Source organism: Physeter macrocephalus, chromosome 19, assembly GCF_002837175.3.
Source record: "Physeter macrocephalus isolate SW-GA chromosome 19, ASM283717v5, whole genome shotgun sequence".
NCBI classification, from domain to species: domain Eukaryota; kingdom Metazoa; phylum Chordata; class Mammalia; order Artiodactyla; family Physeteridae; genus Physeter; species Physeter macrocephalus.
Window position 1 is genome coordinate 26129675 of NC_041232.1, and position 26526 is coordinate 26156200.

At 44.5% G+C, this 26526-nt stretch overlaps 1 protein-coding gene across 9 annotated transcripts in view; it reads left to right on the forward strand.

The window, feature by feature from the left end:
• Nucleotides 1-26526, forward strand: part of LOC102990852 (zinc finger protein 10) — a 69512-nt gene that overhangs the window by 20863 nt on the left and 22123 nt on the right. For 3 of the 9 annotated variants that reach the window (XM_055080300.1, XM_024120846.3, XM_055080298.1), the window contains exons 1-3: nt 8046-8119; nt 8277-8358; nt 22541-22741. In XM_055080300.1, the coding sequence (XP_054936275.1) occupies nt 8326-8358; nt 22541-22741 (234 nt within the window). In that variant the 5' untranslated portion in view covers nt 8046-8119; nt 8277-8325. Of the gene's footprint in view, nt 1-470; nt 474-7794; nt 8124-8276; nt 8359-22540; nt 22742-26526 lie in introns of those variants that run through there. The other 6 variants (XM_055080301.1, XM_024120845.3, XM_024120847.3 and 3 more) reach the window with 6 other exon arrangements.

Genomic DNA, 26526 nt, shown 5'->3' on the forward strand with positions numbered 1-26526 from the left:
ATATGTAAAAATAAATGAATTTCAAAAAACGGAAATGAATCTTGCTCAAAACTCTAAGGAGATTTGTCAAAAGATTAATAGCAATTAACTTACATATTGGGAGAATTGGTGTTTGCTTTTTTTTTTTTTTTTTTTGTACTTTTCAAAGTCTCTTCAGAGACTATATATTACTTTTAGGATCAGGAAGACAATCTTTTCAGTGATGGAATATTTTCTCTTCAAAAGTTCTTGTCTACAAATAAGCTACTGGAACTTTAATAAGGGAATTGGGCAAGGTTGCAGGATACAAGATCAATATACAAAAATTGATATGTACAAGCAGTGAACAATTTGTAAATGAAATCAGAAGTACAATCTCACAATGATACAAAAATATGAAATACTTAGATATGTTTAATGAATTGAGCAAGATCTGTACAGTGAAAGCATAAAACATTGCTGAAAGAAATTCAAGAACACATAATAGAGAGCATGTAATAAATATTATAATATATAATAATAAATATTATAAGTGAAGAAATACACCATGGTCAAGGATGGACAAACTCAATATAGTAGGAGAGCAATTCTCCGCAAACTAAGTTCAGGGGCATTTGTGTGGAAACTGACAAGCTAATCAGGAAGTTATATGGAAATTCAAATGACCTAGGATAACCGAAGAAATTTTTTTAAAAGGATAAGGTTGTAGGGCCTACAATACCTAATTTCAAAGTTTACTATAGAACTGTACTAATAAAATGCTGGCATGGGGTGGATATAGATCAATAAAACAGGATAGAGAGTTCAGAAATTGACCTACACATATACTGTCAATTAAATTTTGACATGAGAGCCAAAGTAACTCAATGTGGAAAAGACATTCTTTTAAATGAAGGGTGGTGTGACAACTGGATATTTGTATGGAAAAAACCCTCCCCTGATCTCACATCACATCCAGAAATAGCTCAAAATGCACTGCAAACCTAAATGCAAAAGCTAGAATTTTTCAATATCTGGAAGAAAACAGGAGAAAATGTTTATGACCCTGGGCTAAGCAAAGATAGAACAAAACGCATGAATCATAAAAGAAAAATGATAAATTGGACTTAATAAAAATTTTAAAACTTCTGCTCTTTTGAAAAGAACATGAAAAGGCAATCCATAGACTGGTATATTAACAATATGTATATCTGACAAGGGCTTATATCTAGAATACAAAGGATGCTCATAACTAACTCATAAATTATACAGTAAGAGGGTGAACAAAAAAATGTGCAAAATGCTTTGCCAGATGCTTCACAAAAGAATGTGTATAGATGGCCAGTAAACCCTTGTAAAAATGCTCGACAGCATCAGTCATTAGGGAAATGCAAGTCAAAACCAGGAGGAGATAGGACTTCACATCTAGTAGCATGACTAAGATAAAAAAGATAAGGCTAGTTATTGAGGATTGGAGAGATTAGAACCCTCACACGTTGCTGGTGGGATTATAGAATAGTACAGCCACTTTGGAGAACAGTTTGGCATGTCTTCAAAAGGCTAAACATACAGTTACCACGTGACCCATCAATTCCGTTCCTAGGTAAATAACCAAGAGAAGTGAAAATAGGTCCATGCAAAAATGTGTGCCTGAGTGTTAAGCATTGTGATCGCCTAAAACCAGAACAAACACAAATACAGTAAACTCAACAGATGTCATGTATAATAATTCACAGCATGTGAGTAGATAAACACCTTGTAGTCTAGCCCTGCAAGGCTAAATGGTTAAATCTTAAAAGCATTCTGAGAATTCAGACACAGAGGAGTACATACTATATGACTCCCATGTATAAAATTCTAGAAAGCATAATAGATAAAGGTGAGAGGTCGGGGGTCACCTGTGGCCCAGGTGGGAGAGCAATTGACTGCAAACAGGACCATAAGGGGACCACTGGGAGTGACCTGTGTCTTGGTTGTGGTAGTGGTTCCATGACTGTCTTCATTTGTTAAACTCATTGAACTGGACACTTTAGCTGGATCCAGGTTGTTGTGTGTAACCTTTAACTTCAATAAAGTTGTTTTAAAAAAATCGGAAAACCAAGGATTTCTGGGAAACAAAATCTGCAGCTCCAAGCGAACGCTAATAACGAATGTGTGGTGGTTTTTATTTTTGTAACACATCTTCATCACAGACAGCTTGATATGAGATAGCCAATCTGCGAAGCCCCCTAATGCATTAGGTTATTTCTGTCTATAGCCCTATGAGGAGCATAATATTATTCCCCTACAGTTAAGGGCACTAGAGTTTGGAAATTTTAAGTAATTTGCCCCAAATCATGTAGCTAGTAAAGGTAGAGCTTCATTTGAAAAACAGCCAGCAGGGACTTCCCTGGTGGCGCAGAGGTTAAGAATCCATCTGCCACTGCAGGGGACATGGGTTTGAGCCCTGGTCCGGGAAGATCCCACATGCCGGGGAGCAACTAAGCCCGTGTGCCACAACTACTGAGCCTGTGCTCTAGAGCCCGCACGCCACAACTGCTGAGCCCGTGTGCCACAACTACTGAAGCCCACGTGCCTAGAGCCTGTGCTCAGCAACAAGAGAAGCCACTGCAATGAGAAGCCCGCGCACTGCAACAAAGAGTAGCCCCCCGCTCACCACAACTAGCGAAAGCCCGCATGCAGCAACAAAGACCCAATGCAGCCAAAAACCAGAAAAAGAAAGAAAAACAACCGGCAACTGTGGCAGAAATAAGATAGTCTGACATAGCAGAGGTTTTTATAAAATCAGCTATTCTAATGTAAAACATAAATACGCACTACCATAGTTGTCCTCTCCTGAGACAAATTCACTCAGACCCTGATCAAACAACGACCTCTAGAGGTCTCCCTCTTTATACTGTCATCGTGTTAGTTAGTGACGTGATATCTTAAAATGACACAGCTACTAAGTGGAAACCAGGTCCTAATGGGAAGAAAGTAAACTAATTATGTTAAAGTGTCGTGTGGCGCGTGAGTTACAGGCACCCTCTCATTTGGTTTTCACACCGGTTCTGTTAATGCGTCTCCTTCCTTCCATCTCGTGAGTTCAGAGTGACTTGTCCCCGTGGCCCAGTGAGAAGTGGAGGCGCCTAGAGCACGTGGGCTCCAGCGTCTGCTGGCTTCCTGCCCCTCCTACTGCCTGCACATCTGGCTAAGGGTCCTGCCTCTCTCCTAAGGGTAATGGGAAACCACGGGGGAATCTTGAGGAAGGCCCAGCATCTCAGTCACCAATGCTATAGGCACATGGGGAATCAGAAAATATTTTCTTGATATTCATCCATGAATTAAGCACATATTGATTAAATCTGTTTTCTTGTTAATGGCAAGAAGTGAAAAAAATTGACTTAGTTACCTTTGTCTGTAAAGTTGCAAGGTGACCATGTGTCTAGTGTCTCAGCAGCTGTACTGGTTGAAAAGAAAGCAATGGTGTGTATAAACAGCTAGTGGTTGAGGTCGGCAAGACATTCCAATTATGAGATAAATTTAGGTGACAGATGGAAGGGAACAGAGATTCCACAGATGTGGGCCCTCAGAGGGCTGGAAAAGCCAACTGCCTTTAGCTCCATATGTTAGGAATTAAGTTTTAGATATTTTTACTGACAAAGTTCCCTTGTCACACAGCCCTGTGGAAGGAGATTAGATTTAGAGGGTATTGCCTTACAAATGAGTCCTACCTAGATTGCCTGTTATGGATTGAACTGTGTCCTCCCAAAATTCATGTGTTGAAGTCGTAATCCCCAGTATCAGAATGTGACCTTACTTTGAGGAAGGGTCTTTTTACAGAGGTAGTCAAGTTAAAGTGAGGTCGTTAGGGTGGACCCCGATCCAGTATCACTAGTGTCCTTATTTAGAAAAGGGGGAAATTTGGGCACAGAGATACAGATCGAGGGAAGGTGATGTGAAGAGACACAGGTGGCAGAAGGGTCTACAGTCCTCAGAAGGAACCAATCCCACCAACACCTTGATTTTGGACCTCTAGGGTCCAGAACTGAGAGATAATAAATTTCTGTGGTTTAAGCCCACACTCTGTGGTGCTTTGTTACAGCCTAGGAATCCAAGATGCTGCTTTATTTAAACGTGTGGCCACCCCACAGGCACTGATAATCCCCTTTACCCTGTTCTTTTCATTTTTTCCACAGTGCTTGTAACCTTTCAATCTACCTACCTACGTACCTGTTTACTATCTGTCTTCCCCACCAGAATGAATGCTTCACTGTAATGACTGAAGTATGGCTCATAGTGGGCGTTCAGTGAATATTAGTTGAATGAATTGATGAAGAAGCCAACACCTACCCACTGAACAACAAACGTACGGCCAACCAGCACCTGAGCACATACAGTGTTCTTTCAGCAAAGAAGGCGGGAGGAGTGTTGTACAGTGAAGTGGCAGTGCCTGCCCCGTGGAGATACAGCCTGGCACGTATCACCCTTTATTATGAAGGCTTTTACATGGAACTTGGCAAGCAAAGCCTACAATGTACACGCAAGACCAAAGGAGGAAAAATAACCGAGGCCTTTTCGAAGAACGACAATAAAAAAGAGCTTTGACCCAGTACTTGTCAAGGCTTGCTGTGATGACATAACAAGACAATGATGGATTCCCATAGTGTGGACCAGGAGGCCAAATCTGGCCTGCTGTTCAAGTTTTACTGGAACACAGCCATGTTCATTTTATGTAATATCTATAGCTGCTTTTGTGCTACAATGGCAGAGTTCAGTAGTTATGACAGACTATGGCCCAGAAAACCTAAAATATTTACTAACTGATTGTTATGGGCTGAATTATGTCCCCCCAAATTCCTCTGTTGAAGTCCTAATCCCCAGTAACTCAGAATGTCACTGTTTAGGGTCTTTAAAGTTTAAACATTTTAAGTCAAAAGGAGAATATTAGGTCGGGCTCTAATACAATATGACTGCTGGTGTCCTTACAAAGAAGAGGAGATTAGGACACAGACCTGCACAGAGGGACGGCCCGTGAGGACATCAGGAGAAGATGGCCGCCTACAAGCCAAGGAGAGAGGCCTCAGCAGAAACCAGCTCTGCTGACACATTTATCTCAGACTTTCAGCCTCCAGAACTGTGAGAAAATTAATTCCTGTTGTTTAAGCCACCCTCTGGTACTTTATTATGGCAGCTCTAGAAGACTAATACACCGGCCTTTTACAGAGAAAGTTTGCAGACCTCCATTATAGGCAAATATCAATGGAACAAGATAAAGAGACGAGAAACAGAACAGCAGAATAATGGCTCCTGGAAGACGTCCACATCCCAATCCTGGAAGCTATGAATGTATTACCTTACAGGGCAAAGGGCAACTGAGTTTGCTATTGGCCGACCTTAAAATAGAAAGATTATCCCGGATTGTTGTGTGGGCCTAAGTCATCACACGAGTCCTTAAAGGTGGAAGAGGGAGACAGAAAAGGAGACCAGGGTGACACAGCGCGAGGAGGACTTGGCCCTCTGTTGCTGGTTCTGAAGGTGGAAGACGGGGGTCTGAGCCAAGAAATGCTCGTGGCCTCTAAAATCTGGAAAAGGCAAGGAGAGGGTTTTCCTCAGCAGCCTCCAGAAGGGCATGCAGCCCTGCCAACGCCTTGCTTTAGCCCAGGAAGACCTGTTTCGGACCTCCGACCTTCAGAACTGTAAGATAATAAATGTGTGTGGTTTTAAGCCACCAAGTTTATGGTGTTTTGTTACAGCAGCACAGAAAACTAACACAACATGAGAACTTAGCAGATAACAGGGATTGGTTAACAATCCTGTGGGCAAAGGATGCTAACTCTACATTTCAACCTAAAACCTGTAGAGCCTTCCTTTCCACGTTTAATATTTAATCTATTTTTAAAAAATAAATTTATTTATTTTTATTTTTGGCTGCGTTGGGTCTTTGTTGGTGCACGCGGGCTTTCTCTAGCTGCGGGGAGCTGGGGCTATTCTTTGTGTGGTGCACGGGCTTCTCATTGCGGTGGCTTCTCTTGTTGCGGAGCACGGGCTCTAGGTGCGCAGGCTTCAGTAGTTGTGGCACACGGGCTCAGTAGTTGTGGCGCATGGGCTTAGTTGCTCCACCGTGTGTGGGATCTTCCTGGACCAGGGCTCGAACCCATGTCCCCTGCATTGGCAGGAGGATTCTTAACCACTGTGCCACCAGGGAAGTCCCATATTTAATCTATTTAGAATTTATTTTAAATATATTGTGAGACAGCAGGTTTTTTTCCTATTCTTGTATAGCTATCTCATTGTTCCTGCACAATTTTTATTTATTTATTTATTTATTTATTTTTGGCTTGCACAATTTATTGAAAAGTTTGTCTCTTCCACAGTATTTTCCTCCAATATTTTATTATGAAAATTTCCAAACACACAGAAAAGTTGAAAGAATTTTACAGCGAGTACTGATATTCCAAACTCAAGATGTTGCCTACTGTGTTGAACTTGCTCTGATGCTGCAAAAGCCATAGGGGTACCACTATGGGCACTCCCCGTGCATCCAGGAAGTGGCACCAAAGACATTTATTAGTCGCCATTATGTTCTTCATCATCACATTCACAGTTAAAAAAAGAAGAGAAGAGGACCAATTTCGCTTCTGGATGTCCTTGACGGAACAGTGAAAACTAGTTTTATTAAATCTCAACTCTTGAGTTCATATCTTTTTAGTATGTATGCAACAAATATTCTGTGCTGCGTCCTGAAGTTCCATAACTGTCTCCAGAAAATGCACTTGTGTGATTATGTGAGTTGGGAGCTGAACTTTGCGTGAAAGTAGGACTGAAAGGTGAGGCAGACGTGGGTGAGGCAGACACATTCTCAACTGCCCACCAAGTAAGCTGTCACACAAGGCGAACAAGTGCCAGCATTGTCTGCCAATACAAAGCTAGAGTTTTCAAGTGCAAACAGAATTGTGGAAATCTTGTATCTGCCACTGTGAACTTCACAGATTCCCAGTACTTAAGATCAATGATGATATTGATGAATATGAGCTTTCATGCTGTATAAGGAGAGGTGTCAGTGTTTGGAAGATCTGCATTAGTCAGTGAACCAATACTTTCCAAATGGCCAATGCATGTTGTTACAAAAACATTCCTGATAAAACTATGCATTCAAAGTGCAAGACAGACCAATGGGTTTTAATAGAGTAGAAAAAGCTCACCTCTCTGGTTTCAGATCGTACACTGAAACTGACCTATTCCTTGTTCAGCTTTTACGACAAAGAATATGCAGTTATCTAAGTATATTAAAATACCCTGTCCTTTTCAAACTATTGATACATACCTATATGAGGCCAGATTTTTTAATATATTGATACTTCCACATAAGCAACACATGCAACAGAGTGAACGCAGAAGCACACATGAGACTCCAGCTGTTTTATATTAAGCCAGACATTTAAAGGTTTCCCCCACCCCCATCCCCAAAGGAAGACAATGCCACTCCTAATTTTCCTGGAAAATAAATGTCACTTATACAACGGAACGAATCTTTGCGTTATTAAAATATAAATTAGGACTTTTACCATTTGGAACCTTAGAACACTTTTAACTGAACTTATAACGCCTTCCGCCTTTGCGCTATTGCTGTCAATTATTTTAATCCTCTGTATCACTGAAAGTCTGCGCGCCCGCGCCCAGGGGTGGGGCGGGAAGGGCCTGCGTTTCGCGGCCGCAGCGCCCCCTCCCGGCGGCCCTCGGCTGGAGCCGCCCCGCGCAGGAGGAACGCCCGCAGAGGCTTCCGGGAGTTGTAGTTCGTCCTGCTCTCGGGTCGCCCTGACGCATTTCCTGTGCGTCCCTAGAGGCCGCCGTCGACTCGGCCCCAGCCGGGAGAGCCCTGGTGGGCGGTTTGCGTCCCCTGTCCGTCGTGGGGACCTGAGCTGGAGCGCGCCGACCTCGTCTGCCCGAGGGCCGTCGCCGAAGCACCCGGAGCGGGCGCCGCACAGTCGAGAGCGAGGACCGAGCGGCTCTGGCTGCAGATCCGGGAGGTCGGCTGCGGAGCCGGTCTCCCCCGCATCCTCCGCTGCCGGTTCAGGGCTTGGGGGAGCCGCGCGCGCCGAGTTCCTCCCGTATCAGGGCGGCGGGACCGTGCAGACTAGTCTGGCCTCCCCCACGCCTGCCCTGAGCCGATCGCGTGTGTGTAGGTGGGGTCGGAGCTGGGGAACCGCGCCGCTGCGTGAGGGAAGGAGGCCCGGCCGTGGGAAGGGAGGGGCGGGTCCTCGGGGGGGCAGGAGGATCCCGCGTGGGCGTGGGAGCGGCGGGGAGACCGGTTCCCTCACGGTTCTCTTCTCCCGCAGCCGTCGGGTCCTGCCACCCCCCGCAGGGCGCACAAAACTGGCCGTGAGGATGGCCACCAGGGTCCGGACGGCTGCCGTCTGGGTGAGTCGGGGGTTTTTCTCTCGTTTCTGTAAAGCGCCCTGAACACCGACGTGTGCTCATCCACCTTTTCCAGGGTCGGAGCTTGCGTGGGGCTTCCAAGCCACTGTGCCTCCTTTAGATGAAGTTGGGCCGTTCAGAAGTGCTTCTTGTCGTCAGACTGTTACTTTATTCCTTCTTTCAGTCTCTTTTCTGCCAATTCTGTACCTTGAGCTTTGAGTTAAACGAGGGGTCATCATCCATTTTCCAATTTCTTCGACACATATTTTCTTAGTTGTTTCTTTCCGTGTCTAAGATTTTGGGGCCTCATTTGGGAAATTATGCATTTGTCCCTTCGGTTATTCAACAGTTTTGTTTATTGTCTTTTGTTTGCTGGACTTGGGGCAGGTGCTAAAGGTGCGAAGATAGGTCGTTCGTTCTTGCTTTGGAAGAGCCATGGTCTGGTGGGAATTGTGGGCAAGAAAATGTATAAGCACAATGACCCGTTAGGGGTCCTCCGAGAGCCGGCCGTGGAAGTGTATGGAGACACACAGCACAGGGCCAGTTTTGGAAGTAAGGACACCCCAAGAAATGCTTCAGGGATTAATAAGGGAGTCTTAAAACAGATTTGAAAGGTGAATGAGGTGAACAAGGGACTGAAGGTCAGCCTAGGAAAAGGAAGCAACGTGCAAATTTGAGAGGCTTGAAGTGATGTAGTATGTTGGTAACCTTGGAACACTTTACAGTTGCTGAAATGTAGAGTTTATGGTTTTGTAGGGGACGGTGGTGGTGGAGTGTGTATTAAGAAATGAGGCCAGAGCCATAGGCAGAGATTGGATTGTAGAGGGCTTTGAGGATCACATTAAAAACTTGGATTTGGGGACTTCCCTGGTGGTCCAGTGGTTAGGACTCGGTGCTTTCACGATGTCGTACTTTCTGTGGAGCTCTAAACAGCGCCACTGAAAGGGTGGTCTGCAGCGGGAGGCCCTCAAAGGCTCGGTCCCTGCTCCAGAATGAGATGGAGACAGAAAGCAAGCAGGAACATTCAGGGGCATTCATGCCAATTCAACAGCAGTGCTAGGGCATGGAACCCAATCATAAAAAAGAAATGAGCTTGTATTTCATACAATCATCTCATTTTTCTCAGCACACATCATACTTCATTGCAAATAATGGAACTGGTCCTTGGGACTTCCCTGCTGGTCCAGTGGTTAGGACTCGGTGCTTTCACTGCCATGGCCCTGGGTTCAATCCCTGGTCGGGGAACTAAAATCCTGCAAGCTGCACGGCACGGCCAAAAAAAAAAGAAAAAAAAAAAACACTTGGATGTTATCCTCTAGGGAGAAAGACGGTAGGGTCAGAAGCAACTGGACTTGGTAACTAGTTGGGTGCTGGTGGTGAGCAAGCCAGAAGAGCCAGGCATACCTGCTGGAGGTCTGCTCTGTGGGCCTGGGTTGGGAGAGGTACCATTCCCTGAGTCAGGGAAGACCGTCAGTGTTGTTATGGAGGGCTGGGTGGACATTTCCTTTAGATATGGTGGGACCCTGCAGGTGCTGGTGGGCAGGTGGGTAGGCATCTGTCTCGAGAGAAAGGTCTGGACAGGTATCACTGAGCAGGTATAGCCAGATTAGCTCAAGCAGCACATGTGCCCTGGGCAGAACACTGAGGGCAGTGCTCAGGGGGTGGACAAGGGAAGGTGGTGGAGGAGGGCCTGAAGGTTGAGCAGCCCCATGGAAATGAGAGAAATGGAGAGACTTGTGTTTCAGAGTCAAAGAAAAAGAAACCTGAAAAATGGTTGCCACGTGACATGCCCCAGGGAGATCAAGTACTGTTACGTCACAGAAGTTCCAGTCGGACTTGGTGGTGATGGTAGTGGTGGGTTTCGCTGTGATATTTCCAGAGCAGAGTGTGAGTGTGGGTGTTCGTTGGGAGGAGAGGAAGGAGTGGGGTAGAGGGGGCGGCTGTGGGTCGCAGAAATGGGAATGAGGCAGGAAGACAGCCATGGTAAGAAATACAGGACTGTCTTCCTGTTTAGAAGTTATAATGAGGGAAATTGGCTTATTTACAATGGCAGTAAAACAGGTGAAAGTATTATAAACCTGAGCAATGCAGAGGACTTGTGTAAAGAAAACTTGACAACTTCAGAAATACTGGTTCACATTTCTGCAGCGTCTGCCCTTCCTAACTATGGGTCTCGGCAACTTACAGCTACAAACTGATCCTCAGAATGGCCTCATAGGAAGGTAGGACTCTTAGCCCCATTTAAAGACAAGGAAGGTGACAAAGAGAGGCAGGCGGTGTGCCAGGATCACCCAGCAGAAGACGGGATTCAAGCCCAGGGGCTCATGCTCCCTGTTCTGCGTTCTTTTATTTATTTATTTATTTATAATGTATTTTTGGCTGCGTTGGGTCTTTCTTGCTGCACACGGGCTTTCTCTAGTTGTGGTGGGGGGGGGCTGCTCTTCGTTGCAGTGCACGGGCTCTAGGCGCGTGGGCTTCAATAGTTGTGGCACGTGGGCTCAGTTGTTGTGGCTCGCGGGCTCTAGAGCTCAGGCTCAGTACTTGTGGCGCACGGGCTTAGTTGCTCTGTGGCCATGTGGGATCTTCCCAGCCCAGGGCTTTAACCCATGTCCCCTGCATTGGCAGGCGGATTCTTAACCACTGTGCCACCAGGGAAGCCCTCCCTGCTCTGGGTTCTTAACAGGACAGCATACCCCCTCTCGGGCGGAAGAGTGAACTGATAGATACAAATCCCAGGCTTTGGTCTTTGAAGTGTTCATCGTGTTTTCAGTCTCCAGGTATTTATTGAGCACCCACTCTGTGCCAGGCCCCCCTTCCAGGTCCAGGCATGTGGTGGTGAACGAGACTGACAGGATCCATGCTCTGGGGAGTTTGCACTCTGGTGGAGGAAGGCAGATGCCATGTAAATGATGGAGAAACTACTTACAAGCAAACAGGAAACGTCGTTGTTGTGTTGTACATGGAATTAACATTGGTTGATGTGAAAGATTGGGTGTTTGGGGAAGGTCCCACGGAGGAGGTGACGTTTGTAGGTCTGAGTTACCAGGGTAGCCAGCCTTGGGAAGAGCAGGTGCATGAACATGCAGGGTGGGAACAGCCATCGCCAATGCCCCGAGGTCGGGGAGGGTCCGTGCCTTTGTAGCAGGGAAGGAAGGCCTGTGTGGTCCTGGATGGCGGGGAGGGGAGGCGAGCAGACAGACACGGAGGGGGCCAGAGGCCCGATAGGCTGGGAAGCTGTTGTGTTAGAAAAGGGGGTTGGGCTTTTCAGAGACCCCCTGGCTGCTTAGTGGAGAATGGGCGACTGCAGGGGTGCAGACGAGAGGCGGAGGAGGTGTTGCCTGGAGCAGTGGAAACGGAGAGACTAGACAGAATTGGGGGTGTTTGAAAGGTGAGTCCTCTTTTCTGACAACCAGCTTATGCTTTTCACCTAGTCCATTGTCACTTTTTAGAGTGGTTTATTTTGTGCAGGTAGTCCTGTATTTCTTACCATTCCAGCCCAGTGTGAATGCTCGCTGCTCGCTGTGCGTGGGGTCCTGTGCTGCATCTGGTGTAGGTATTCATCGGTGCCTCTTCTTGGGACCAGGTTACACTGCTGGTTTGTGTAGAGCCAGGATTTGAACCTGGGTGGGATGGCCCTACACCCATTTCCCTGGCCAGTGTTCTCTACTGCCTCAGGGTGTAGCCTGAGAATTTCTCAAGAGACAGAGATTCTACACTCCTGGGCCCTAATAGTAGTTATTGTTTACCCGTAATGGGTCACTTATCAGCTGCTCCTTGGACTCAGGAGCAGTTAAGTCCCTTGCCGTGCCCTGGACGCAGTGGGTGTGTGTGGCCCAGTCCCTGGGGAATGATAGAGAGGATGTGGATGACCCCACTCAGGGAGGCGCTGAAAGCGGAAAGGGTATCATATGCAAGACATTTAAAAACTGTGCAACACAGGGGTCCCTTTCCCGTGGCCGGTGACATCCTCGACCCATATTCTGGGTGTCCCCTCCTGGGTATCCAGGGTGATACGTAGTAATTAGAAGGCTGTAGACGAGTGTGAATTCAGAGCGGGGGCGGGGGGTGGTCCTCAGCAGTGACGTTGCACTGAGGCCTGTGAGCCCCTAAGTCTCTGTTTCTTTCCTTGGAGGATGCTGGGCACCTACTGGCAGGTCTTGTTTTTTTGCAGTTTGGCTACTTTCTGCTGTTGACACTTCCCTCCCTTAAATGTGTCATTACAAATTCACTTCAGGGAGTCTCCATTCCTAGGGGCTTGGAAAGATTTTCCGTGTCCTCCTCTCCTGTAGGAGTTGACTTATTTTAAACCAGGGAACCTTGTTTCCCTTTTTCTCCGGCGTTGGTCAGGGCCTCTGCTCCCATGGACCACCGCCAAACACTGTCACCACGGTCACCACCACAACATGCTAATAGCATAGTTTGCAATGCAGTGAGTTGGGGCTTCAAGACTGATGCCAGGGGGTGTGGGAGAGAGAAGGGAATTCTGCATGACGGGGCCTTTCTGAGGAAGGTTGGCCAGTGCTCCCGTGCATACCAGGCTGGATGTCTTCAGCTGCGCCCAGACTGACCCTCTTGGCGGATTAAAGGTTAAAATGATAATTCCCTGTTTTTTTTAAATATATAAATTTTTATTTATTTTATTTATTTATTTTTGGCTACGTTGGGTCTTCGTTGCTGTGCACGGGCTTTCTCTAGTTGTGGCGAGCGGGGGCTACTCTTCGTTGCGGTGTGCGGGCTTCTCACTGCGGTGGCTTCTCTTGTTGCGGAGCACGGGCTCTAGGCACGCGGGCTTCAGTAGTTGTGGCTTGCGGGCTCAGTAGGTGTGGCGCACGGGATTAGTTGCTCCGCGGCATGTGGGATACTCCTGGACCAGGGCTTGAACCCGTGTCCCCTGCACTGGCAGGCGGATTCTTAACCACTGCACCACCAAGGAAGCCCCGATAATTTCCTGTTAAAATGTGGCAGCATTCATGAATTACTCTTTCAAAAGTAACAACCCTCATGCACCCTTGTTTATATATTCCAGGTACCAGTTAGGCAGCGAGGATACACGGGTCAAAGGCAGCCCTGGGAGTTGAGAGAGGGGACAGAGGGCAGGCCAGGTGGCCACGGGATTCGCGCTGGGGCAGAGGGCAGGCCAGGAAGTGACCTTGGCAGCTGCTCTCAGAGCACCTGTGGAATTAGCTGCGCGAAGGCGAGGGAGAAGGAGGCTGCGGCGGAGGGAACCCTGTGCGCTGCCAGCAGGGCCGGGAGTAGCTGGCCACCGTCAGGCCTCTGGAGCTGGCTCAGCGCTCCGCTGTAGGGGCTGCGGGGCGTCAGGTGACGTGGCGGCCTGTCACCCGCTTGGCTGACTTGGAGCAGGCTGCTCACCCCTTCCAGACAGGCTGAAAACTACATTCTCCTGTGACTCGAGCCTTTGATGATTGTGGAGTCACCTTATGTCCAGGAATACTTTTTCTGTCTTAAAGTCTGTTTTATATTCTTATAGCTGTAGGAGCCTCCTTTTGGTTAATTGCTTGTCATATATTTTTCTTTAGCTTTTTTGTATCTTTATCTTTTAGATGTGTCTTTTTAAAATAGCATCATTTTTTTAAATCAGTCTGTCAACCTTTGTACTTAACTCAGACACTTTGTCTGTTATGATTAACGTAATTGCTGTTATATTTGAGTTTAAATCTACCATCTTACTGTGTTTTTTCTATACTGTGTTTGCTGTACCTGATCTGTTTTTTTTGTTTGTTTTTTCTCCTCTCGGCTTTTTTTTGACTGATAATTTTTATTCTTTTTCTTTCTGTAAAGATGTTTGGGCATTATATACATTATTTATGCTGTAAAACTTTTTTAATTTAACATTTTATTTTGACATAATTTTAGATCTTAAAAAAGTTACAGGAATAACACAAAAGTTCTTCTATACCTTCATCCAGATTCCTCAAATAGTAATATTTTACTGCCCTTGCTTTATCATTCTCTCTCACTCTCTGTTCCCAGCTCCTCTCTCTCTCTCCTCGTACAGACACATTTTTTTTCTTAACTGAAACTAATTTGCAGACATGATGTTCCTTTACCCCTGAATACTGCAGTACATCTCACAAACAAGAACAGTTTTTTACATAACCACTGAATCAGGAAATTGACATCAATACAATGCTGTTATTTCATTTACAGGTCTTATTGCGATTTTGCCAATTGTTCCTTTATAGAAATTTTGGAAATACTGTCCTTTATGGGAAAAGAGTAACTTGAATCATGTGTTGCGATGGGCTGTGCTGGTTCTTTCGTCTAACCTGGAACAGTTCCTCTGTCTTTTTTGTCATGACATGGTGTTTTGAGTACAGGGCATTCTGTGGAATATTCCTAAGTTTGGGGTTGTTTGCTCCTCCTCCTGATTCGTTTCAGAAGTGATGGATGCATTCTTCCCCGCGTCACATCAGGGGCACGCGTGGCTGCTGATGTGAACTTGCCTCACTTGGTGAAGGTGGTGTCTGTGTTCTCTCCCCTGTAGTCACTCTCTCTTCCCTTTGTAAGTCAGTATCTGTTAGGAGATACTGAGATGAAATAAATACCTTTTAGTCCTCAAACTTTCACCCACTCATTTAGCCTGCATGGGTGATTCTTGTGTGCCTTTTTATTAAGCTAGTTGACAAATGAGTTTTATCTAATTTCATTATTCTTTCTATGTTCATTAGGTATCTGCCTGCTGTCGGAAAGCTGTGCCCCACCCCCCATTTTAAAATTTGCTCTGTTGTTTCCTTTTAGACTCTAGTGCAGCTTATGATAGACCTTCTCAGTCTGTGTGTCACTGCTCTCCTCTCTTGCCCATCTGTCTCTCCGTACTACTTTCTAGATAATTTCTTCTGGTTTGTCCTTTCGTTTACTAATTCTTCCTAACCTTCTATTTTTTTTTTTAATTTTTTTAAAATTTATTTATCTATTTACTTATTTATTTTTGGCTGTGTTGCGTCCTCGTTGCTGTGCGCGGGTGGGCTTTCTCTAGTTGCAGGGAGCGGGGGGCCACTCTTCTTTGCGGTGTGCGGGCTTCTCATTGCAGTGGCCTCCCCCGCTGCGGAGCACGGGCTCTAGGTGCTTGGGCTTCAGTAGTTGTGGCTTGCGGGCTCCAGAGCGCAGGCTCAGCAGTCGTGGCGCGCGGGCTCAGTTGCTCCGCGGCATGTGGGCTCCTCCCAGAGCTGGCTCGAACCCGTGTCCCCTGCATTGGCAGGTGGACTCCCAACCACTGCGCCACCAGAGAAGCCCCTAACCTTCTATTAAAGAGACGTCAATTGATGTGTTTTATCATTCCTATAAATTCTTTCTAGTTCTTTTTCAAATGTACTTGATAAGTTATTTGTCCAAGTCCTTGCCAAGTCATAAGGCTTGCCTTTCTCTCCTTGAATATAATATTTGATTCATAACCAGTGTCCATCAATTGCACTGTCTGTTGGCTACAAGGTTTTCTTTCTGTTGTTTGTTGATTTTCATTGGTTCTTGTTCATGTTGTCTTGTTTTCTGAAAGCTTTATTTTCTTGTGTGGTGGTCAGTGTTCTTGAAAAATTCTTCAAAGGAAAAATTTAAGGCGTAGGATAAAGGTACCTTACTCCAAAATACTCTGAAGTATTTTGAAGCAGATTCAGTTCTCTTGTTATTTCATCCGTACATCACTAGGCATTAAAAACATACATTTTCTAATATGATTATAATACCACTATTACACCTAACAGAATAATTCCTTGGTATCATGGAATTATTCCATGTTCAGATTTCATTTTCCTTTTTAATGTTGGCAAGTTCAAATCAAAATCCAAACAAGGTACACACTTCTTACTGTTACATACTTTAAGTCTCTTTTAATCCAGAGTAACCCATCCTTCTTTCTTTTTTTCCCCCATTGACTTTTTAAAGATGCTGAGCCATTTGTCCTTTAGAATGTCCTTCATTTTAGATTTATCTCTGTTTCCTTGTGGTCACATTTAACATGTTTCCTGTCACCAGTATGTCTGGTAAACTGAAATTTATCTTTAGAGACTTTAGATTCATTTATTAATGTTTTTGGCAAGAATACTTGATAGTGCTTTGTCTTGTCACCTCAGGAGGCACGTGTGTCTGGTTGGCTCGCTCTAAGTGATGCAAAGATCGGTTGGTGGGGGCAGGGGTGACGGTGTGGTATTGTTGTTGTGAAGTTTCCCGTCAGCCTTTTCTAACGGTTTCATCAATTATGACCTTCCCCTCGGCCAGTTATTTCACAGCATCTGCAAAGTGGTGACTTTCCAACTCTGTCATTCTTTCCATTTTTGTAGCAGGAATTCTCTGAAAGAATTTACAGAATCCTTCTCTAAAAAAGAACATTTCTTCATCAACAGGACCGTTTGGTTAGCCAGAGACACAATTTGTATAGGGATGGCAGATCCATGCTTAACTCTTTCCCTTTAATTGCCACTTTTCACTAAGGGGATGATGCCCTAGTTACATCCATTGGTGACAGCAGTGAGTTTTTCATTTGATTGTGTTTTCTTTTTGTTAATTTGAGTATGATTAAGAAACTCGTAAATCTTAATACTGTTTACAGTTAGTTTCAATCAGTTGCAGTCACTATTCTTTTAGAGGGTTTCATTGTCCCAGCCTTAGCCAAAGGGAGCCTTTCAGCTTGGCTCTGAGGCTTTTTGGAAAGACTCTGTTAGTCTTAGCTGGCTTCCTGGCTTCCTTGCTTTTGGGCCCAGGAAGATATTCTCCGCTCATTTGAGTATTTCCCGTCCCAGATCTGGAATCAGCCTTTTCTCCAGGAGCCTGTATCTTTTCGTAGGGAGTGTGCCCAGGGACCACAGTTGATACTGGAATGTCATTACTTCTGGGCTGTTTCAGTAGGCAGACCTAGGGATCTTTGGAAAAGAAAAAAATTATGATTCATCTTGATATTTCCAATTCAAATTACAGAGTTTAAAAGATTTATTTTTTTGAAATTACTCTTTTTTTGGGTGGAAGTAACCCAGTTGTTCACTAAGAGATGAATGGATAAACAAAATGGGGTGTGGGTGTGTATGTGTATATTCAGTCTTAAAAAGAAATGAATTCTGACACATGCTACAACATGGGTGAACCTTGAGGACATTATTTTCAGTGAAATAAGCCAGTCACAAAAGGACAAATACTGTAAGATTCTATTTATGTGAGGTTCTGTTACTGTACTGGGTTTGTTCGCCCAACACGCAGCAAGCCAAATGCTGAGACGCTGCAGTTTGTAGCAGAGAAGGAGTTTATTCACGAGACAGCCAAGTAAGGAGATGGGAGAACAAATGTCAGATCTGTCTCCTCGCACGTGGGGGACTTGAGATATTCACGGGATAAAGAAGCAGGGAGGTCTTAGGTGTGGGGAAGTGATTGGAAGTAGGGAAAAGGTGAGGTAATCAGTGTTCTCTGCAGGCGTATCGGGGTACATGCTTCTTTGTGGGATACGTGTTCAAAAATGGAGACACTTAGCATGATCCGAGGGTGGAGGTTTTGGCCCTCTGATATCAGGCGGTCATTCATCAGACACGTGTGCAGGCCCGGTTTTTAGGGTCAGTGGTCCCAACCGGTCTTGGCTGCCTTGAACTGGACAAGAGCTGACTCTAGGTTTCTGGAAAACAGCTTAAGTGCCCATTGATATAGTGACCCATGCGTCAGAGGTGTTACCTATAGGGGACAGTTAGTAATTCAGGCAAGCTTGGTCACTGAGGGCGGGTTCAGGCGGGGGTTTAACAAGCTGTCCCTTGGCTGCTGCTCTGTAAGACGAGCTCGAGAATTTCTGTTAGTCACCACTGTCTGTTAACCCTGTGGAGCATGGTTTCAGTTCCTAGAGTAATCAAGATCATAGAAAGTGTGGTCCGTGCTGGTTGTCAGGGAGCCGTGGTAGGAGGAGAATGGGAAGTTACTGCTCAGAGGATATAGAGTTGCAGTTTTGCAAGATGAAGAGTTTTGGAGATGAATGTGACTGCTGGGAATGGTTACACAGCACTGTGAAGGTACTGAATTCCAATGAACTGTACACTTTAAAATGGTTAAGATACTAAGTTTATGTTACGTATTTTATGTTATCACAAGTAAAAATTTTCTAAGAAGATGAGCTGTGACCCAATACCAAAAGATTACCTCAAAATGGAACATAGACTTTAAGAGCAAAAGCTATAAAATTTCTGGAAGAAATCATAGGGGAAAATATTCATGACCTTCTCTTAGGCTAAAGTTCTTAGAAAGCTCTTTTATAGGTTGTGTTTTCGAGATAGAAATTGGGCCACATCAAGATAAAACCTTTTGAACTTCAAAGTCACCATTCAGAAAATGAAAACACAAGTCCCAGACCGGGACTTTAAGTATTTAAAGTCCGAGAGATAGTATTTGCAAATCATGTACCTGATAACAGGGATATATCCAGATTATATGAAGAATGCTTACGACTCAGTAAGGAGACAGACAACCGAATTTAAAACATGAGCAAAGGATTTGAACAGACACTTCACCAAAGAAGATGTATAGATGGCAAGTGAGCACTGGAAAAGATGTTTAACATCATGAGTCACTAGGGAAATAAAATTAATATCATAATGAAGTCCCACTTTATACCCAATGGCTATAACCAAAAAGGCAGACAGTAAGTGTTGACAAGGATGTAGAGAAATTGGAACCACTGTAGACTGCTGGTGGGAATATAAAGTGGTACAGTCGCTTTGTAAAGGTTTTGGCAGTTTCTTTAAAAGGTGAAATATAAACTTACTGTACAGTGCAGCAGTTTTACTTCTAGGAATTTACCCAAGATAAAGGAAGAGATGTTCACACAAAGACTTGTATAATAGCTCAAAACGAAAAAGAATCTAAATGTGGATTAAGTGGTGAACATATGGATGAAATGGAACACTATTTGGCGATAAAGGAGCAAACGGCTGGTGTGTGCTGTAACGGGAATAAACCTCCAAAGTGCTGTGCTGAGCGGAAGAAGCCAGACGCAGTACCTAGTGTGGCCCCAGTCGTGTGAAATGTCCGGAACAGGCAGATCTGTGCACAGAAGCAGAGCAGTGGTTGCTGGGGGTCGGGGGTGAGTGTGGGCCTCGGCTCCAGAGGAATCTCTCTGAGGCAGTAGGAACGCTGTAAACCTGGACGAGCGGACTGTTGCAAAACTTTCAATTTATTAAAAATCATTGAAGTTAAAAAAATTACTCTTTATATAGAAGCATTATTGAGGTATAATTTATATACCATAAAATTTACCCTTTTAAGGTGTACCTTCAGTCATCTTTAGTATTCACAGAGTTGCCTAAATATCACCGTATCCAATTTCAGAACATTATCATTACTTCCAGAAGAAACCCTGTCCCCATTCACAAGCCACTCTCCATCCCCTCCTTCCCCTATCCCCTGACAGCCACTTAATCTACTTGGTGTGTTCAAGAATTTCCCTATCCTAGACATTTATATAAACAGAATCATGTCAGAGGTGGCCCTGTGTATCTGGCTTCTTTCATTTAGCGTAGTGTTTTCAAGGTAGCTTTGTGTTGGTCTCAGCCTGGCAGGAATGATGCTGTGATGCAGAGCACCTGAGGTGGGGCTCGCCGGGACCCGTGCTGCTTGTGGCAGCCCCACAGACATTTCCCTGACTGGAGCCAGCGTCATGGCTGGACCAGCCCTTGTGGTTCTTACTGCAACTGCAAGGCGCATCTCATCAGCAACCATCGGGGAACTCTGAACACATAAGGCTTATTGCTCACAGCCTCTGCGGGGTACGTGGCACACCGGGGGCCACACAGCAGAGAGAGGGAGAGGACGAGAATGTGGACCTGGGGTTCTGCCTTTACTGGGGCCAAGGGGGGTTGAGGTTCTGCCTTTATTATTGGGGTCAAGGGGGGTTGAGGTTCTGCCTTTATTATTGGGGTCAAGGGGGGGTTGCAGGTTCATTATTTATTGGTGAATTTAAAATAAGGCTGAGAAATGAGGCACTGGAAGGGAAGAGTGGGGTCACTCAAGTGAGCAGTTATGTAGGTCACCCAGGGCTTTCTGGGAGGGGAACGTCGGGTGGGGCGGCCTGGCTCCTTATCTAGTTGTGTGGCTGGTAGTGCGTTTATCTAAGACGGATGTCTTTGAAGTGGTGCCTCAGAAATCAGAAGCTTTCAGTACGATCAGGCACTTGCATTACAGTCAAAAAAAGCTAATTGTCAGGTACCTATAGTACAAAAGTTCATCATGTAGTAGCATTTTTCGGTGCTTCATTCTTTCTTATGGCTAAATAATGTGCCTTTGTATGTATAGATCACATATGGTTTATCCCTTTATCCATTGATGGGTATTTGGCTATTAGGAATCAGGCTGTTAGAGCCATTTGTGTGCAAGCGTTTCTGTGGATGTAGACTTTTAATTCAGTTGAGCGGATACCTAGGAATGGGATCGCCGGCTAATACAGTAATTCTGGGTGTAACACTGAGGAACTGCCAAGCTGGGTCCAAAGTGGCTGCTCCATTTTACGTTCCCACCAGCTGTGCATGAGGGTTAAAAACTTTACTCTTGCAACTTTTTGTCATGTGTTAGATATCTTGGTTCTTAAAAAGAGTGATATAACTGTGATGTCCTATAGCATACATAAGACGGTTTTAAAATAACAATTTGTTACCATTAACAAGGGTACTAAATGAGGTTCAGTCTGTCTTTGTAGCCCATTTTATCCAAAGAATGCACAGTTAAATACCGCTTGTTAAGTCAGTTGGTAAAATGATTGTCCGTTGTAGTTTTGTTTCCAATTGTATAAATAAATGTATTTGTTGACATTTATTTTCAACGTTCGGGTTTGCCCTCCCTCCTCTTTGAGATCATATGAAATATTTACATGATTCAAAGTAGAAAGTATGTAGTGTCACTCGGACAAGGCTCCATCCCTCCTGCTCTGTTCCTTCCCTCCCCCGGAGGGAACCGTTTTTACAGTTCCTAGTTCATCCTCTCAGTGATTCTTTTGGAAATATAAGCAAACACACATACATACATACCTGACCTGACTCAACACTGAGCCTTGTCAGGAAGGCTTTTTTCTGCCTCAAGCCCTGTGTTTCCTAGAGTTCAGCATGCCTTGTATCCTAACATGTTTCTCTCAGTTTTACCCCTTGTATTTTGTTGTTATAATAGCTTCTGGAATGAGCATCCTCTGGACCCTTCCCCCTGACTGCCGAGTGCCTTTCTCTCTTCCCTTTTCTCTCCTTCCCCTCTCATTCTCAGAGTCTCCTTTCTCTTGTCCCTCTCTTTGCCTGAATCTTGTTTTTTCTCACTTCTTGTGCTGATCAATTTGGGCTCCACTTCCAGCAGCTTTCCCTCGCAGTGAAGACCCGTCCTTGTAGAAGGGACGGTTTGCCCGTTATTTCTCAGACCTTCGTGTTCCTAGGTGGCCACAGCACTGTTAGGTCACTTAGCGACTTTGGGAACGTCTTTTTTAGTCAGCTGCAACTCTGAGCCTGAGAGGCTCAGATTCCCCTCGGGAGGTGCTCTCCTGTTGGGGGTGACTTTGGAGATTGGCAGCATGTGGACCCCGGTCCCCCGCCCCATTTCTCCAGTTAGGTCACATCTGCCTGGATCCTAGGTTTGTGTGGAACCCTGTCACCTGGGTCCATTTGTCTGTCTGTGGACATCTCTGGGCTTCTTCTTTTGCTATTCTGGTAGGCCTCTTTTGTTTTCATTGGGAGATTAAAAGACTACACTGTTCCCCTGATCTCATCCTACTCTCAATGTTTAACAACAAAAGTAAGACTCAGTGAGAGAGATGAAGTGAATTGTTCACGGACATCCAGATATTGAGAGATGAAGCTCTAATGAAACAGACTGTTTCGTCCACAGCCTATTTCTCGTGTACATAGCCTCCAGCAGGGTCGTTCCCTCCTTACCATCTGGCATCGTGTTCTTCTTGAGTGTCTGCCCGAAGTTGTTTAAATCTCTGGGTGGTTGCCGCACTTTCGGGGTTCCTGGGGGCCTGTGCAGAGTCTGGGCGGTGGGGGGGGGGTGCTGTGGTCGTGTGCTGGATTCCCCATTTCCATTTCCTCTCACTTGTGCCCCACCCAGCCGCACTGACCACAGTCTGCAGAGCCCCCAGCCCAGCCTGGGTGAGCGTGTTCACCAGCAAAGGAGATCAAGGTCGGGGCCCAGAGGAAAAGTGCTCGCAAAAGTGAGCTTGCTCTTGGGTCTGCAGGTCCCACCTCTTCAGGAGCGAGACAGCACATGCGATGGCATCAGAAAGCTCCAAGGGGAGGGATCCATCCTGGGTCCAGAGACCCCTGACCAGAGGCCTCTCCCTGGAGGACCCCGGCAGAGGCACAAGAGTCCCGGGACAGAGCAGGTCCTAGAGTGGCTGTTTATTTCCCAGGAGCAGCCGAAAGCGAAGAAGACCTGGGTGAGTTACTGGTTTGTTCATTTCCACTTCTTTATTTCTTTTTCATTTCTTTGGTGGGGAGAGGGATGGAGGCCCTCAGGTGGGAGGTCGTGTCAGGTCCCTGAGGTCCCCGATTCCTGGTTTCCCCAGACTCAATTTTCAGCTCCTTTTCCACGCCCCCCCCCAGATTTTTTTAATGGATATTGTTCTGTTTATATGTGTTTACAAACTGTGTATTGTTTCTGGTGTGAATGCATTTTTAATTTATGTTGGTGGCGTGTACGCATGTGTATCTTGTATTGCTTATATTTTTCGTTAAGCACCGTCCTCTTGTATGGCCATCAGCAGTGTCTGGGTGTCCGCTTGCCTCATGTTCTCTGCCAGCTCTTAATTACTGTTGTTCTTTTTATCTGAGTCATTCTGGTATGGTGGTGTCTCTGTATGGGCTTACTTTGCATTTCCTGCTAGCATGCTTTTTGGACATTTTGTTACCTTTTGTGGGTGTTGTCTGTCTGTTTCTTATTGACTGAAAGGAGTTATTTATTTTCTGGAAGCTTGTTAGAAATGCTGCGTTCAGGCCGCACCTCAGTCCTGTTACATCAAGACTTTTCATCTTAACAAGATTCAGTGATTCATGCACATTGAAGTTTAAAGCAAACTTGATACCAAATCCATGTTTACCTGGGGTGCTTCTCTTACCTCCAATATTTTGTTATGACAGTTTTCAAACGCAGGGCAAAATCGAAAGGATTTTGCAGTGAACATCTGTATACTCATCACCTTGAATTTACCTTTAACATTTTACTGTACTTGCTTTCTCACATTATCCATCTTTCCATCCCTCTGCATCTCTTACCCCATCTTATTTTTGCTGTATTTCTTAATATATTTTAGACATCAGCATGCTTCCCTCTAAATACTTCAGTATGCACAGCATTAACTGTTGTTCAGTATTTGTTTACAAGCTGGGTTTCTTTTTTCCTGTCTTGCCTTTTCATTCTGTTAATTAATGCTGTCTTTTGAGGAACAGCTATTTCTAATTTTAACTTAATTTAGTTTATAAATTTTTTCTTTTATTACTGGTGTTTTTTGTGTCCAATCTAAGAACTTTTTTGTTATCCAAAGCTCATGAAGACAGTTTTCTTTGTTCACATTTACCTTTCACATGTAGATTCACAGTACATCTAGAATTAATATTTATGTTTAGTGTGAGAAGGAGTCAAGCTTTATTTTTTTCATCAAGTTGCCTAATTGCCCCAGTGCCCCTGTGATTGACCTCTACCTATGGCTCTGTGGTGCCACCTTGTCATATATCAGGTGTCCGTAAATATAGTTTGGTTTCACAACTCTTTATTCTGTTCCATTGGCCTATTTTTCTATCCTTATGCCAGTTTCACGCTATCTTGATATATAATAAGTCTTGATATCTGGATGCTTCCAGTTTTGGGTGATTATGAATGCTGTCAACATTCACATGTGGGTTTTTGTGTGGACACGAGTTTTCAGATCAGTTGGGTAAATACCTAGGAGCATGATTGCTGGATTGTATGGTGATTCTTTGTTTAGCTTTGTAACAGACTGTCTTCCAGAGTGCCTTGCAGTTTTGCATTCCCACTTGCAGTGAATGAGCGTCCCTGTTCCTCATCCTGACCAGTTCTTGGTATTGTCAAGTTGTTAAAAATTTTGCCATTCTAATAGATGTGAGGTGATATTTCACTGTGGTTTTAAGTTGCATTTCCCTAATGGCTAGCTAGTGTTATTGAGTATATTTCTATATGTGTTTTATTCTTTCTATATCTTTGGTGAAGTATCTGTTTTCTTGTCATTGATTTTTTTTTAATTTAATATTAAAAAATTTTTTTATTGCTGTATAGTTGATTTACAATGTTGTGTTAGTTTCAGGTGTACAGCAAAGTGAATCAGTTATACATATATCTACTCTTTTTAATTTAATTTTTTTTAAGATTTTTTTTTTTTTGATGTGGACCATTTTTTTTTTAAGTCTGTTGAATTTGTTACAATATTGCTTCCATTTTATGTTTTGGTTTTTGTTTTTTTTTTGGCCCTAGGCATGTGGGATCTTCGTTCCCCAACCGGGGATTGAACCCGCACACTCTGCATTAGAAGGTGAAGTCTTAACCACTGGACCCCCAGGGAAGTCCCTCCATTCTTTTTTAGATTCTTTTCACATACAGGCCACTACAGAGTATTAGATTCTTTTCACATATAGGCCACTACAGAGTATTAAGTAGAGTTCCCTGTGCAGTAGGTTATTAGTTATCTATTTTATATATACTAGTGTGTATATGTCGATCCCAGTCTCCCAGTTTATCCTTCCTCCCATCCCCTGGTACCATAAGTTTGTTGCCTACATCTGTGACTCTGTCTCTGTTTTGTAGATAAGTTCATTAGTACCATTTTTTTAGATTCCACATATAAGCAATATCATATGATATTTGTCTTTCTTACTTCACGGAGTATGACAATCTCTGGGTTCATCCATGTTGCTGCAAATGGCATTATTTTGTTCTTTTTTATGGCTGAGTAATATTCTATTGTATATATGTACCACATCATTAAAAAATGTTTTTTTAATTCTTTAACTTATTTATTTTGTCTTGAGAGGGCAGAAGCCAAACTTACTGAGTTTGATGGGTATGACATTAAGATATTACATATGGCTCTTGAGGATTTGGGGCTACAAAGGCATGGTTTCTTATTCTTTTTTAAAAAAAATATATTGAAGTATAATTGCTTTACAACATTGTGTTAGTTTCTGCTGTCTAACAAAGTGAATCAGCTGTATGTATACATATATCCCCATATCCCCTCCCTCTTGAGCCTCCCTCCCACCCTCCCTGTCCTACCCATCTAGGTCGTCACAAAACATCGAGCTGATCTCCCTGTACTATGTAGCAGCTTCCCACTAGCCATCCATTTTACATTTGGTAGTGTATATATGTCAGTGCTACTCTCTCACTTCATCCCAGCTTCCCCTTACCCCTGCTGTGTCCTCAAGTCTGTTCTCTGTCTGTGTCTTTATTTCTGCCCTGCCACTAGGTTCATCGATATCATTTTTTGAGATTCCATATATGTGCGTTAGCATGCGGTATTTGTTTTTCTCTTTCTGACTTACTTCACTCTGTATAACAGTCTCTAGGTCCATCCACCTCACTGCAAATAACTCAATTTGTTCCTTTTTATGACCAAGTAATATTCCATTGTATATATGTGCCACATCTTTTTTTTTTTTGTGGTACGCGGGCCTCTCACTGTTGTGGCCTCTCCTGTTGCAGAGCATAGGCTCCAGACGCGCAGGCTCAGCGGCCATGGCTCACGGGCCCAGCCGCTCCGTGGCATGTGGGATCTTCCCGGACCGGGGCACGAACCTGTGTCCCCTGCATCGGCAGGCGGACTCTCAACCACTGCGCCACCAGGGAAGCCCGCCACATCTTCTTTATCCATTCATCTGTCAGTAGACATTTAGGTTGCTTCCATGTCCTGGCTATTGTAAGTAGTGCTGTAGTGAACATTGTGGTACATATGTCTTTTTGAATTATGGTTTTCTCAGGGTATATGCCCAGTAGTGGGATTGCTGGGTCATATGGTAGTTCTGTTTTTAGTTTTTTAAGGAACCTCCATAGTGTTCTCCATAGTGGCTGTATCAATTTACATTCCCACCAACAGTGCAGGAGGGTTCCCTTTTCTCCACACCCTCTCGAGCATTTATTGTTTGTAGATTTTTTGATGATGGCCATTCTGACCAGTGTGAGGTGATATGTCATTGTGGTTTTGATTTGCATTTC